The following is a 13,938-nucleotide window of genomic DNA, read 5'->3' on the forward strand; positions in this document are numbered from 1 at the left end:
ACTCTAAAGTGTAACATTTAACATGTAAGACGCCCATGTGCTCCTCTCCTCTCTTCTCGTGCAGGACTATTACACCATTTGGTATCATGGTATATTGTGTGTTCTTCTCACCTGTGTGCTCTACAGTCAGCATGGGTGCAGGTGAAGGTGAGGGCAGACAAACCTGTGTGGAACTGGAATGAGAAAGACGTTGTCCTGAACTCTGACCCTCATCCTGATGATCCAGGTGCAGGCATCGGGGCAGCAACGGCTGGGGCCTGACATAAGATGCAGAACACAAATACACACACCACACACACAATAGTCAACGCTAAACAACACAAAGCCCAAGATGCCTGTATAGAATTTATGTAGCATGTTGAACTGACAAACATTTTGCCATCTTGGTCTCGTTTAGAAGGACCACCATTAACAAGGGGCAAGGTTATGTATAAAACAAATTTTATCTGTTTAATTAAACCAGAGTTCAATTCAAGTCAAGTCAACTTTATTTATATAGTGCATTTCATACACAGAGGTCATTCAATGTGCTTTACATAAACACAATCAAACAGGAATAGCAGAGGTAAAAGTTCAGTGGGGTGACAGTTTCAATTATGAAACATTTTCTAAAAAAAAACCCTCCCTAATTAAGCATACTGATTTGTGCATTTAGGCCAAAGTATACCAGGCTTCATCTGAGTGACATGACAGAGCCAGAGGCTGAACCGAAACAAGATCTCAGCTATCTGCACTTCTGCTTGCTCTGTCTCTTTGTGTTCACTACAGTACTAATCATACAGATTTTATTGTTAATATGAATGTTTTGACCCATAACATTTCCACGTAGGTTCTTGATTAATTCCAATCCAATTCAAATTCTGATTAATTCCTTAGGCCACCAAGACTGCAGACGTCAAAAAATGCCCTCTCTCACAATGTTGAAGAAAATTAAAAATAATTCCTGGAATAGCCCTTTGATCCTGATCAGCGTAATATTTTAATGACATCTTCAATTCATGAGACACTTTCAATTTTTTTTAAAAATTGGACAGGTAGTTTTTGTGTAATCTAACTGTCAAACAACGTAGGCTACCTTTAACATAGATGGGGCTTTTAGTTAAGTTAAATTGGATATTGAGTTTTAACCAAAGATTCTAGAACAGAGCTCCGCTCTAGAATCTTTGGTTTTAACAGGAAGTAGACAGCATAAATTGTTCTGTGGATGTTTTTGCTCCCTCGTCTGCTTGTTCAAAACCCTACATGCATCACAAAATCACAAAAATAAGTAATTGTGATAAAAAGGATGACAAATAAAGCCTATTATCTAACAGACATTCAAAGGCCCTCTGTCATGTAAAGAGATAGGTGGTCACTTGCAAGTATGTGACTACTAAGAAGGCAATTGCTATGAGCTCCATGAAAGAGGATGTGAGAGTTGGATGTTGAGTATTTATATGTTATGATGTCGAGCGGAGTATGGTGATTGGATTAGTTATGGGCCTATATTCATACGGCAGTATTCACAGCTATATAAGGGCACAAACTCCTGCAGTAAAGTGTATTCGTAAAGGATGACGGGCATATATACACCATTATTCTTGTGCATTACTTCAATTCTTCTGACTTCAGGTAAGATGTTTGAGTCTTTTTTCTGCACAGCTAGGATTCATTAGCTGTGTCATTGGAGATGTGTGCTTTGTTAAAGTATTATGAGAGTATCGCCATAGAACATCGGTCGCCATCATTCACTCAAACTGGAAATTAATAATTTTGGATAATGAAATGATACAGGGAAAGTAGATGTTTTAGCAGTGTCTTGAGAGTAAGGCTTCTCAATGAAGTATAAATCTATAAATAAAGTTGACTTGACTTGATTTCTTAACTAATTTTGTTCACAGTTTGGACAAGTCATGAAGCTGGTTTTGAGGAGCAACGCGTGAAGGTGACACTTCATTAAGATCAGACATTATTTCTCATGCAAAATATAACTATTATCTTATCAGATTGTTTACACAACAATTGTGATTCTGGGACAGGGAGTATTATTTATTTTTGGTAAGAGCAAACCCAAACAATCATACAACATTTATGTAAAGGGAATAATACATGATTGACTTTTCATGTTGACAGACTGGGTCAGGAACAGAGGCATTTCCAGGGGCTTGCAAGGCTTGTAAATGGATTGTAAAGAAGATGAGGAAAGCACTCCCTGACGAGGCTGGTGAGGTGAGAGTCTACAACATACACAGAATCCAACCATGACAGAGGACTCCATGACTAAGATCTCATTAATGACCATGAATAACATACTGTACCTCTTGAATGGCCTTTGCTGTTGGAGATTCTAATATGATACCATTGTTTCATAGGACATAATCAGAGAGCAGCTGAAAAGTGTGTGCAATAAAACTTTCATCCTGAAATCTGCATGCCGATGGCTTGTGAGAAAGTACACTGACCAGTTGACGGCAGAACTTTCCACATCAGATGATGTGAGGACCATCTGTGTCCATCTGAAGGCCTGCAGGTGGGTGTCTTGAAGATTTCTGTTAATAAACTGTTCGTTGATCATATTGCCTTTACATTGCTCCTAGCTAATGATCTAAATAGCTATATTGTAAGGAGAGAAGTCACTGGAGCACATGGATGTTCAAAAGTACCTGTTTAATTAATAAGGTGCAAAAAGACTGACCAATGTTTTGATGTGTTAATCTGATGTGTTGATCTTCAGACTTGATAGGGACAAAGGCCTCTATTTTAGCGATCAGACTTACTGCTAAATAAAAATTTTGATTTTTTAAAAATATAATTTGGTAAGAAACATGTTACATGTAATTATGCTTGATTGAACCTCTCTAAACAGCATTTGAACCTCTTCAAAACGGTGAAGTTTGAAAAAAAAGATGAATTTCAAAGAGCTTTAATTTTGGATTGTTCAATGTCATACATACACCACTTATTGAGATCAATCTGGATTGTTTATCACTTTGCAAAGGATCAATGAAACATTTAAAAAAAAAAAACCCTCCCTAATTAAGCATACTGATTTGTGCATTTAGGCCAAAGTCTCTACCAGGCTTCATCTGAGTGACATGACAGAGCCAGAGGCTGAACCGAGACAAGAGCTCAGCTATCTGCACTTCCGCTTGCTCTGTGCTACACTTCACTGTCGAGCATCAGGCTTCATGAAATATGTGGTTATCTCATCTTGTACATCTGATCATATTTTGCACCACGGTCAAGGAGAAAATAAAGCATCATGATAAAAACCAAAAACTGTGTGTGTGTTCTTTAATAGTGCCAGCTCTGATGGACCTTTTACACTACACACTACATGTGCAACTGTGACTTGCAGCTCCTAGAGTGGAACATTTTGGTGAGAACCAGAAACCACAGTATGAGTCAGCCATGAGGGGCTTGACATGCCCATGAACACGCACAGATGAATAGATCTCTGTATCTTTGAGTTCACTGCAGACTATGTGATATCATGTGCAATAGTGTGTGTGTGGGTAAGTGGGTGTATCTATCTATTGATCATGAACTGTCTACATTGGTGCAGTTTTTTAGAATAGGGCAGTGTGCAATATAAATTACAGGTCTCTATTGTAATATCATGTGCAATATTACAATAGTGTTATGATGCAGTGTTAGTTTAGAATAGGGCAGTGTGTAATGCAGACTATGCAGTATCATGTGCAATATTAACTGTGGGTTGTAAGAGTATGGGTGGCGGGCTGGCTGTGTGTGTATGTGGGCGGGTACAAGTATGGGTGGGTGTGAGTGTGTGTGTGTGTGAGGGTGGGGTGGGGGGTTTGGCTATGTCTGTGTTGATGTGAAGTTAGCCTGTATGTTATGTTCATTCAATGTCTCAGTTTGGTGTTAATGTATGTGTTTTTCTAATTTGTGTAAGCACACTGTCTCGATTGCCCAAGACAAATTTCTCTCCCTAAGAGACATTAAAGGCTCATCTTACCTTAATCATACAGATTTGATTGTTAAGTTTTGAACCATAATATTTCCATAACAGTTCCTGATCAATTTCAATCTTATTCCAATTCAGATTAATTCCTTAGCACAGATCTCTTCAATCTCTTCGAGGCTGACTTTTCACAAGAGGCACAGACATTTTGACTCTCCACTGTGCTATAGTTTGCTGGGAAGTGAGGAAATGTATGTCGGGGGAATCTTTATGATTGCACAAAGATGAGTTGGAGCAAGAGGTGAGAATAGCTCAGGTCATACATGTGAAGCAAGACCTGACATCTTGTTTTCACTTTAGGTACCCACACCCAGCCATAAAAAAGAACATTTCAGACAGGAAAATATCAGAATTAATAATCAAGATTTTATTAATGTACTGTAAGTACAAGGTAGTATGCTTGGTCGTGGCGGCCTAGATCTGCTTATGATGCTGCTGCGAAAACTGAGAAGCAGCAAAATTGAAGCTGCAGAAGAAATACAAGATGCACTGAAAATTGCTGCCGCGAGAATTAAGAGACAGGCTGAAATGAAACAAACCCCCCCCCTTATCCTAAGCAGATCTAGACAGGTGGAGTTGGGGAGGAGGAGAGAGTACTAAAGGCGCAGGAGCGGAGTGAGTCTGCCCACAGACCACAAGAATTTAAAATAGCGCTGCGTTTTGAGAGCAAGAGCTGATTGGTTTACGTCGCGACCAATTAACAGCGTCACTCAAGAGTGAGTCAGGGGGTACAGGGGGTTGTGTGAACTGTGCAGTTGCAGTGTGATATAAAAATCGGAGGGAGTCATCACCTTGAAAGACACCGGTTACACCTTATGCTATGTTCTTATGCTCGGGTGAAAAATGTTTGTTTATAGGGAAGATGGTGGAGACCGGAAGAAGAATGCACTGAGTGCACAAACAGTCCTTTTACACTCATTCTTCACACTTTCAAATACTTTGCTTTGTTTGCAGGGCCCCGCTCCACAGTAGTGTACAATTTAGATTTTGCCTAGTTAGTGGTTTAAAATAGAGATTTAGTTTAATGTCGCAGATTGCCCTGCTATATGCTATTTAGTTGTAAATGAACACTCCAGTCTAGCCTGGGTGTTCCCATGCTGCCTTGTGCGCGATTTGATTCACGCTGCTAAGGCAGCCTTGAGACCTTGGAGCAAATTTTCGCCTGAGATAGGGAACCAATCACAGAACAGGGGGGAAAGCAAGACGATGATGAGCTATGCACAGACGCATTTGATAGACATCCGTGGCACCCAATAAACGGATCTGGGCATTTTTCTTGGTTCCCAGACCACGTCTCATTGAGAAGTGGTGGCGCTAGCCAGGCTAACTCCAGTCCTACTCCAGATTACTACGATTAATGTTGTTCTTCTTTAAAACAAATGTACATTCAATATCATCCCAAAATAGAGGCTTTTTAAAAACTGGATTTTCCCTTTAAGATTGTCCCTTTTTAATCCAATTTCATTTATTTTCATTTTCACATATACAGTAGTCCCTTTTAAAAGAACCGAACTCAGTCCACTAAAAGGGAACCAGAAAGAGGACCAAAACAAAAGGGACTCAGTTAATTATGTATACACATTGTGAGATCGTTTGAAAGAGGACTCAGATCTCTTTGTGGTGCACTTCATCTCTGATGGGGCCTCAGTTTTCTTCATATTCAAACTATACCTTCTCTGCGGGTCTCAGACCTGCTTTGGATTATGGGCAATGTAGGCCTAGTTGCTCTGGGTTAGTTATTTTCATCATCATTCTCTATCAGGTTGAAATAATTATTATAACTCATAATTGGTGTGGTGGTTTTGTTTTTGTCATTTTTTTAAAAATATAAATATTATAATATTTTCAGAATATATTCTGATCTAAAGTTATTGCAAAGATCCTCCTGTCAGTCATTTAGTAGTAAAGCCCCCACCTAGTTGTTGCTATGTCCAACTTTAGCTCACACCCAAAATGGGTAACTCGGCGGACAGTCACTGAACCCAACAACGCTACAGTATGTTGGGAAAGTGTATTTGAGATGTGTGGATTTAAGAACAGATCACAGATTATTTGTCTACCTCCTTGTACATGCTTAAGGTTATTGCAATTATTCTGTATTCTGATTTTTTTTTTTAATTTAGTCTATTATATTTGTGTTTTTGTCGCTTTGGACAAAAGTGTCTGCTAAGAACCATAAAAATAAGCATGTAGATAGATAGATAGATAGATAGATACTTTATTGATCCCTAGGAGAAATTCAAGGTCACAGTAGCATATAGACAACATACACACACACACATTCACTAACAGCAGAAAAAGTAATTAAAAGTATATAATATAAAAAAACACAACTAAGCAATAAGGACTGTAGAAGATAAAGAATATACTAAATATACTAAAATATAAATTATACTAAATAAAACTTAATCTAAATCAATTCTAAAAAACAGTATCCACATAGTGGGTAATTAATCATTCAGGTGCACTTGCAATGACTGAAGCAGGGACTGAGCCTGTGGTCCTCTGTGCATAAGGTAAGGTAAGGTGCTCTGTGTGAATGATGATGGTGCAAATGAGTAAGTCCAACAGTGCAACAGTGCAAGAAGTCTATATATCTATATATAAATAACTATATTAAGAAAGGTATAAGTGTGGTCACAGCTCGGCTGTGGCATGGAGGGAGGGGTTGTGTATTTTGCATTTTTCTATGCATTAGTTTGATTTATCTTACTCAGAAGTTGAGCTGGCAATAAGTCGAAGAATGTCATCACTAGTATTGATGTGATCATCTTTATCATGTAGGCTATGTATGTGACAATAAACTTAAACATGAGATGCCTGCAGAGGGCACCTGACAACAAAGTTGGAGAAGCATGTGTCACTTGTGTTATTTTGGCATGCTATAGGTAGGCTACTCTCCCCGTTTCAGTGATTAGAAGTGGAAACCACTAAAGATGTCATTCCCAGAGGCATAACACAAATGGCATCAGTTAGCACAGTGGTTCTCAAAGTGTGGGGTGGGCCCCACTAGTGGTGAATGACAGGTGGGGCGCAAGGAACAGGAGGAAATAATAATAAAACGAATAGAGTACTAAAGTGTGACATCACGTTTACATAGCAACCAATTTCTGTTCTACACAAACCAAATTAACAACGTGAAATACTATGCCAGACCAAACTTTTACAGAAAAGGGACGTGTTTTTTTTTTTGCAAATTGATAAGCAGTTTGCCAGTGATTAAAGCAATTATTGAGAATAGATAGTCTTCATTTAAAAAAAAAAAAAAACAACATGGTGTAAACCGCTGTCAACATGCTGCAATACTTCCTGAATGCAATCATCAGTCAGTCTCATAGCCTACTTGCCGATTTTTTTTCAGGTTTGCAAATAAGTTCCAAAGAAAAGCCACCCTGGTTGACAGTAATAATGTTATGTAATCAGAACAGATTAGGCAAATTTACCGTTACGTTATAAACTTTATCTTTCATACTAGCGCAAACTTTTTCTTTTAATACCCTGGAAAAATACATAAAAGCCTCGAGGTGTTTCGATCTAGTGATTTTCACCTCTTAAAATAGATTTATTCTCGTTTTAATAGAAAGAACACAGCGAAGCAATGGAAAATGCCTATCTTTAAAGGAACACCAGGCAAGCCTGATGCTTTTTCTCTCTGAAGCTCCCCCTAGCGTCTGTACGTGCGAGCCCTCGCTCGGTCTGAAGCTCTTTTCCTTTTCTTTGCATCTTCCGTCAAGGGTTTTCGCTGCTTCTTTGACGGCTCTGCCATTATACACACATTTGCAACAATCGCTAGCATTTCGTTAGCCTGCCTCTGTGCTGGGGATGCAGGATGTAAACTGATCCTGCTTTTCGCGATGTCTGAGTCTTTGTGAGACTGAAGGTCGGCGGGTCGGATACACCGAACTTGCAAGCAGGCGAGAGAGTCTTCATTCGCCCTGTAATGAATCATTTAACCATATACCAACTTACAAAGATGATTAATTAACACAAAACCGTTGCCTGGTGTCCCTTTAATAATGCCTTTCTTTTTTGACAAAGAAGATCATAGATTCAGAACAAAACAGCCACACACAAACATATGAGTCATAAACAGACCAACATATGAATTAAAATATCATCTGATCCAGCGGGCCGATAAGGGAAATGTAACTTGGAACCAAAATGCAAAAACAGTTTATTGGGAATAAACCGAATATGCGTGTGTCTTGTAAACACCTTATTCTGATTAACATAAACCAAAAAAGGCCATATTCGGTTTACTAATAAACCGTTTGCCCACCCTAGCATATGCCTGTTTTAAACGGAATACTGGGTCATGAAAACACCTTAAAAGGAATATGCTCCCAGAAGGAAGAGTGTTGCTCATGCTCAATTCCCACAGAATTAGGATAAAATGAACCAATTGTCTCTCACACAGTTTCCTAATCATGATGAAACAACGCGCACACTTTTGGAAAGATGAGGAGACAAACTTATGTCTTGTAATCATGCAAATGTCATGGAGTTCACCGACGGGAGAAAATGTCATAATAACGACGTTTTTAAAACTGTCTGATGCACCTGAGGGGGTTTCCATCGTAGCACAATCATCTTTTTAGCAGCTGTCAGGCCAGCTAACACAATGCCCTTATTTAATTTCTTAATATTAAGTCCTGACAGATCATTCAGTATCAAAACTGCCACATTAAGGATGTACACTGATTTCTGAAGTGTCATTCTGACATATATCCTGACATATTTGTTCTCTTTATTGTGATTCAATAATTATATTCATATTTATTCCTTCTGGAGTTAACAATGAACTTAGATTAAAGGTTGTATCAGCAATGGTGGGGTAACATCACTTCTGTTGACATTCAAACAAAATAGAGAGCTAGCTCGCTCCTCCCTCCCCCTCCCTCCCGTGCAATTGAAACTCTCCTGAACGCGCATCTCGTCGGTTATTGGTTGGAACACGGATCAGCGGAACAGCGGATCGTTAGGAAAGATTAGATGAATGTGATCATTTATGTTTGCAATCGCTGACACAACCTTTAATGTAGGAACTGAATAGTGATTCACCCAGTGCGCCAATCCCAAAGTGAGCCCTGAGGACTAAGGACAAAAGACTCACAGACTTAATTAATCTCAGGTGCTAAGAAAGTGAGTGTGTGAGGCCACATGGGCTCAGATAGGTATAAATGGGTTTGGGACAGCACTTCACGAGATCATATGTTACATTGGCGACACTTAACAAGAAATATGTTGCTGATACTTGCTGGTTTGGGAATTTTCATTTTAAGGTTGTTGCTTTTCACACGGCCAAGGCACAGGAGACAACTGCCTGATTCCACATCTTTTCAAACTCTTGTTTTACAAGCTGGTCGTGTGTCGTGCTGTTGTTTACCTTTGTAATTTTTGGATTTCCTTGTCGTCTCTGCGGTAGAGGTCACAACGCTTTGAACTGTGGGTAAATCCTTTGGTGAAGTCTGTACCGATGCAGACTCACAGAAAGGGCTCGTAAGTGTGTACTCAAACCCTCACACCCTTTGAAATTCGACATTGAGACAGCCCTAAGCCCTTACGAATTTTGTGAGAACGCGCACCAGAGTCTGTGAGTCCGGACTTTGGGATTGGCCCAGTGATACCCTTGGTACCTAGCCTGGTAAACCAGACCCTGGAATCTTTCATATTAAGGGTCTGGCCACGAGTAATGAAAATGGCCCAATTCGAGGGACGGCACCAAGCATGCATTTGAAACTCTCACTGCACGCAGTTGGATAACGCTACGACCAATCACAACAATTCATCAGTGTCAGTCATCAGTGTAGCTCGCCTTTGTCCCGCCTACACCGATTTGATTGGTCCCTCTCGCTCGAGAGATAGAAGAAATTTGGATCATTGCTCGTGGCCAGAGTATCTTGCGGGCACAATTCAAATTGTGCTCTCGCGAGAACTCTGGATTTCCAGGGTACTTGGTACCATCAAATGGTAGCCCATAGTGATGTGTTCAGGATACACACCGGTATACTGTGGTTTGCCTTATTGGTGACCATGCCATCATGGACTGCCTGATTACAGAATTTATAGTTTACCCACCTCTTTTTTTACCACTACACCCCTGGTTGTCATGTGCGAGATGCTATGCAATTCCAGCACCCAGTTGAACTGACTAATTTACTGACTGCAATGTGTGAACTGTATAGGTGTGTATATCCTTTGTGGTTGTCAAACCACTCGACCCCGATCATTTCCTTTCACTGGGTGTTGACAGATTAGGGGAAGAGTAGGCCTATTCTTCTAACCTGTAGTCATAGAGTCTTGACAATAATCTCTTATGTGAGGTAAGTAGGGCCTATTCAAATTGTAGTCATCAATTGTAGATTGAGCTTGCTGAACAACATCAGTGACACCGGGCCTTACTGTCATTTAATGCCTTTGTTCAAAAACACAAAAGCTAGCTTCTGCTTTCTGTTTGAGAACGTTTGTTTTACGCATGTTTACTAAAAACTAAAACAATACTAAAAACAATACCAAATCGTTTTTTTGATCTTAATATAAGATTATTAACACTTGGTTAGATTTCATTTTTTGCAGTGAATTCAGATTAATTCCTTAGCACAGATCTCTTCAATCTCTTCGAGGCTGACCTTTCACAAGAAGCACAGACATTTTGACTCTCCATCTGTGCTATAGGTTGCCGGGAAGTGAGGACATGTATGTCGGGGGAATCTTTACGATTGCACAAAGATGAGTTGGAGCAAAGAGGTGAGAATAGCTCAGGTCATACATGTGAAGCAAGACCTGACATCTTGTTTTCACTTGAGGTAGGTAACCCACACCAAAGTAACATTTTGGTCAGGGGGTTGTGTGAACTGTGTGGTTACAGTGAGGTATAAAAGTCAGGGGGAGTCATCACCTTCAAAGACCGCTGCGCCTGTCTATCAAAATGAAAATCACCTCTGTCATTCTGGGTTCTGTCTTCATATGTTCAGGTGAGTAAACCAAGAAATATTTGTTTACAGGTCAGAAATAGGAAGGACCAATATGGGTTAAATTGGGATTTGTTATGTGTGGGGGCTCCCTTGGTGGGGTCCTGATTTAAAAAAAAAAAAAAAAAAAAAAAAACATTAAATGGCACTTTCTGGAGAGTTTTGTGCAAAGAAATGGACCTCCACCTCACAAAGACCTTGTGGAAAGGTTGCTTGGTAGCTTGAAGTAGGTCTAGCAAGTCTGATATTTCTGTAATTGACTGTTCTGTAACTGACTGAATAGATTCCTAGTTTATTTTGAGCAGCTAGCAGTTCTCATGGCAGTTTGCTGATAATGCGGTGTCTGAAGTAAAAAGCTCACAACATCTACTGAAAAAACAAATGAGATTCAGTCTTATTTTCCTTAGCCTTCCTTTTCATTCAAGGCCAGGGCAATTTATGTACGACCAACGTTGTGCTCTCAGATGAACTTGACAAAGTTGATCCGCTGCAGCAGTGGCGGCCCGCAGCTCGTGAGATTTCTTTTTTTTTTTTTTTCAAGGCAGTAGGTCTTCTCAAACTTTCGCGCTTCCACATCACGCGCAACTAAGGATCTCCCAGGAACATTCATCAAAAAATATAGCATAAAACAAATATTGTCATTATGCGAAGCTGACGATCATAATTCATGGCATTGTATTCGGGCCAGCAGTTGTTTGCAGATGCACTCTAAAGTGTAGGGAAAATGTCCCTGCAATAGGTCTGTGAAATCAGGCTAATTAAAATAAATGGCCCCAGTAGGCCTACAAACTAGTCTAAAATCGCTTTAATATTTTAGCAATTCATTCGAGGGGATACATTAATTGGATCAGGATTCTGTCGTTCTGGTTGCACTTGCGTATGGAATGCATGCGCGAGCGGTTGACGATGGTCGATTGACAACAAGATTATAGCTGAACAAGAATACGGCCTTGTTCCCATTGTTCTCATCTCAGCTCCGCGAGACAAAATAGACATGCCATTTCAAAAGTCTTTCATTTATTGTCAGAAATATAATGTTTTAAAAAGCATCACTTTCATCAAATTTGATGTGACATATTTCCAGCAGCCAGTATATTGTGAAGTATATTGGAAGTTAACATGAACACAAATTCTTCTTTTGAAATAGTTGTGGCATATGACTGGGAGGGTCTTGACTATGAGGACAACAGCTTTGAAGTGGTGAGATATCCATCATTACATTTATTTATTTAGGAGACGTTTTTATACAAAGTGACTTGCAGTATATTACAAGGGCCATTGCCACAGTAGCAACTCAGGGTTAAGTGCCTGTTTGCTTGTCAAAACAGAATGCATGGATTCATATGTTTTAGCATGTTAACCCCCCAACGTCTGCATGCTTCAGGTCAAGGGTGAGGAAAAGGCACAGTTACCTGGTATGTGCTGGGGATGCAAGTGGATCTTAAACAAGGTCAAGAAATCCATCTCTAACGGCACCACACAGGTGAGAATTCATCTACTGTACAGTAGCGGAAGCTACATGTTAAACTTTGAGGTCAATCCACATCAATTCAACCAGGGCCCACCCACTTAGGTCTCAAAAAAATCTATGTTACCCAGGAGACACTGTAAAATTACTCAGTGGTGCATTTTGCCCATGTTCAGGGTGGGACAAATTGCATAAGACAAGTAAAATTTGTGTTTTTAAAAAGGGATCATGGAGAATAAAGAAATAAATATAAATCTTTGTACATTCCCACAAGGTGTTAGGGTGCTCTGAAAATGAGATCCAAAATTATTTTTCAGACTTGTGAGGTCTGCAAAACACTGGTAGAGTTTCCTTTCTGTTTATTGCATTTTTTGAGTGTGTTTACTTATCTCAATAAGGGAAAAAATCAAATGCCTATGTTGGGTACAAATATGTGTTCTGAAGGCCTAAACAGAGCTCAGCCAAAAAACTTCAATACAATTTTGAGCAACTTTGAGGGACTGCTATGGCCATGCAGGATCATCCAGACCCAACATGACAATTTTGCTACATACTATTCCTATTTATGTACCAGCATGCAAAATTTGAGCCTGCTACATGGTTTAGTTCTTAAGCTATGGGCCTGTGAACTTTGAAAAAAAAAAAAGGAGGCCAAACATTTTTTTTACAGTGTCTCCTAAGTAACATAGGTACACATGGTATTATTTTCAGAATTTGAAGTGCGTGTGCCCTGGTTGAATTAATGTGGAATAACCCTATGTGAACTTTTGCTAATGATGACACTTCCACAGGATGAGATTCAAAGGAAACTAAAGGCTGCTTGTGACAAAATAGGGTTCCTCAAGTCTGCCTGTAAGGGTTTTGTTAAAAAATACAGGACTCTGCTGATAGAGGAGCTCTCCACCACCGATGACGTGAGGACCATCTGTGTCAATGTCAAGGCCTGCAAGTGAGTTCCAGTAAAGCTGCACACTCTTATTATGACCAGAAGAGGTTGAGGCAAGTTTAATACAAATCCTGTCTGTCTTTTCCCCGCAGGCCAAAGGAACTCATCTACATGTGAGACACAAAAGGGAGGACAACTTGGGAACCCCGGAAGACTCCATTTCAATTGTTAACAATTATTGTCCAGTGTATTTCATTATCTGCAGTTGTTAAGGACATCATCAGCATTTTAAAAACAAGTTGGATTCAAATAAACTTTGTTTGCTTATATTTATATATTAAATTAAGCTATAATGTGGTACAATGACTTTACAGAGATTATGAGAAATGTTACATTAAATAAATGGCCTATATTTCGGAATAAAAAAAGCCTACCTCATCAATCTCCCAGCAGCACAGTGAGGCCCTTAGTGTAGCACATAAGCAGACTAGTCAAGGTCAGAACTGTGGTGACAGATACATGCATCTGTATAGTGATTCTTATTTCAACATCAAAGTCATAGAAATGTGCACGTCAGAATTATACTGTATGTAGTGAAACTAATTGTGGTTTCCTGAGATCGCCTCCTCTTGAAAATTAAAATAGTTTC

At 39.5% G+C, this 13,938-nt stretch overlaps 2 protein-coding genes across 2 annotated transcripts; both read left to right on the top strand.

The window, feature by feature from the left end:
* The first annotated feature begins 1,521 nt into the window (after nt 1–1,521).
* On the top strand, nt 1,522–3,232 carry LOC125284662 (antimicrobial peptide NK-lysin-like). Its single transcript, XM_048228713.1, has 5 exons — nt 1,522–1,611; nt 1,881–1,924; nt 2,113–2,208; nt 2,352–2,509; nt 3,042–3,232. Exons 1-5 carry the CDS (start codon nt 1,554–1,556, stop codon nt 3,067–3,069), a joined length of 384 nt encoding a protein of 127 aa, XP_048084670.1. The 5' UTR covers nt 1,522–1,553; the 3' UTR covers nt 3,070–3,232.
* Nucleotides 3,233–10,892: 7,660 nt separating this feature from the next.
* LOC125284663 (antimicrobial peptide NK-lysin-like) lies at nt 10,893–13,683 on the top strand. The gene is made up of 5 exons (XM_048228714.1): nt 10,893–10,938; nt 12,083–12,135; nt 12,320–12,418; nt 13,195–13,352; nt 13,442–13,683. Exons 1-5 carry the CDS (start codon nt 10,893–10,895, stop codon nt 13,464–13,466), a joined length of 381 nt encoding a protein of 126 aa, XP_048084671.1. The 3' UTR covers nt 13,467–13,683.
* The last annotated feature ends 255 nt before the right edge of the window (nt 13,684–13,938 follow it).

This window comes from Alosa alosa, chromosome 19 (genome assembly GCF_017589495.1).
Source record: "Alosa alosa isolate M-15738 ecotype Scorff River chromosome 19, AALO_Geno_1.1, whole genome shotgun sequence".
In the NCBI taxonomy this organism is placed as follows: Eukaryota; Metazoa; Chordata; class Actinopteri; order Clupeiformes; family Clupeidae; genus Alosa; species Alosa alosa.

Bases quoted from the DNA above. Each gene is read 5' to 3' on its own strand.
- LOC125284662 (XM_048228713.1), top strand. From the start codon at position 1,554: ATGACGGGCATATATACACCATTATTCTTGTGCATTACTTCAATTCTT. The intron at 1,612-1,880 runs GTAAGATGTTTG...TTTTGTTCACAG, and splicing joins TTCAATTCTTCTGACTTCAG to TTTGGACAAGTCATGAAGCT. The intron at 2,510-3,041 runs GTGGGTGTCTTG...TTGTGCATTTAG, and splicing joins GTCCATCTGAAGGCCTGCAG to GCCAAAGTCTCTACCAGGCT.
- LOC125284663 (XM_048228714.1), top strand. From the start codon at position 10,893: ATGAAAATCACCTCTGTCATTCTGGGTTCTGTCTTCATATGTTCAG. The intron at 10,939-12,082 runs GTGAGTAAACCA...CTTTTGAAATAG, and splicing joins TTCTGTCTTCATATGTTCAG to TTGTGGCATATGACTGGGAG. The intron at 12,419-13,194 runs GTGAGAATTCAT...ACACTTCCACAG, and splicing joins TCTCTAACGGCACCACACAG to GATGAGATTCAAAGGAAACT.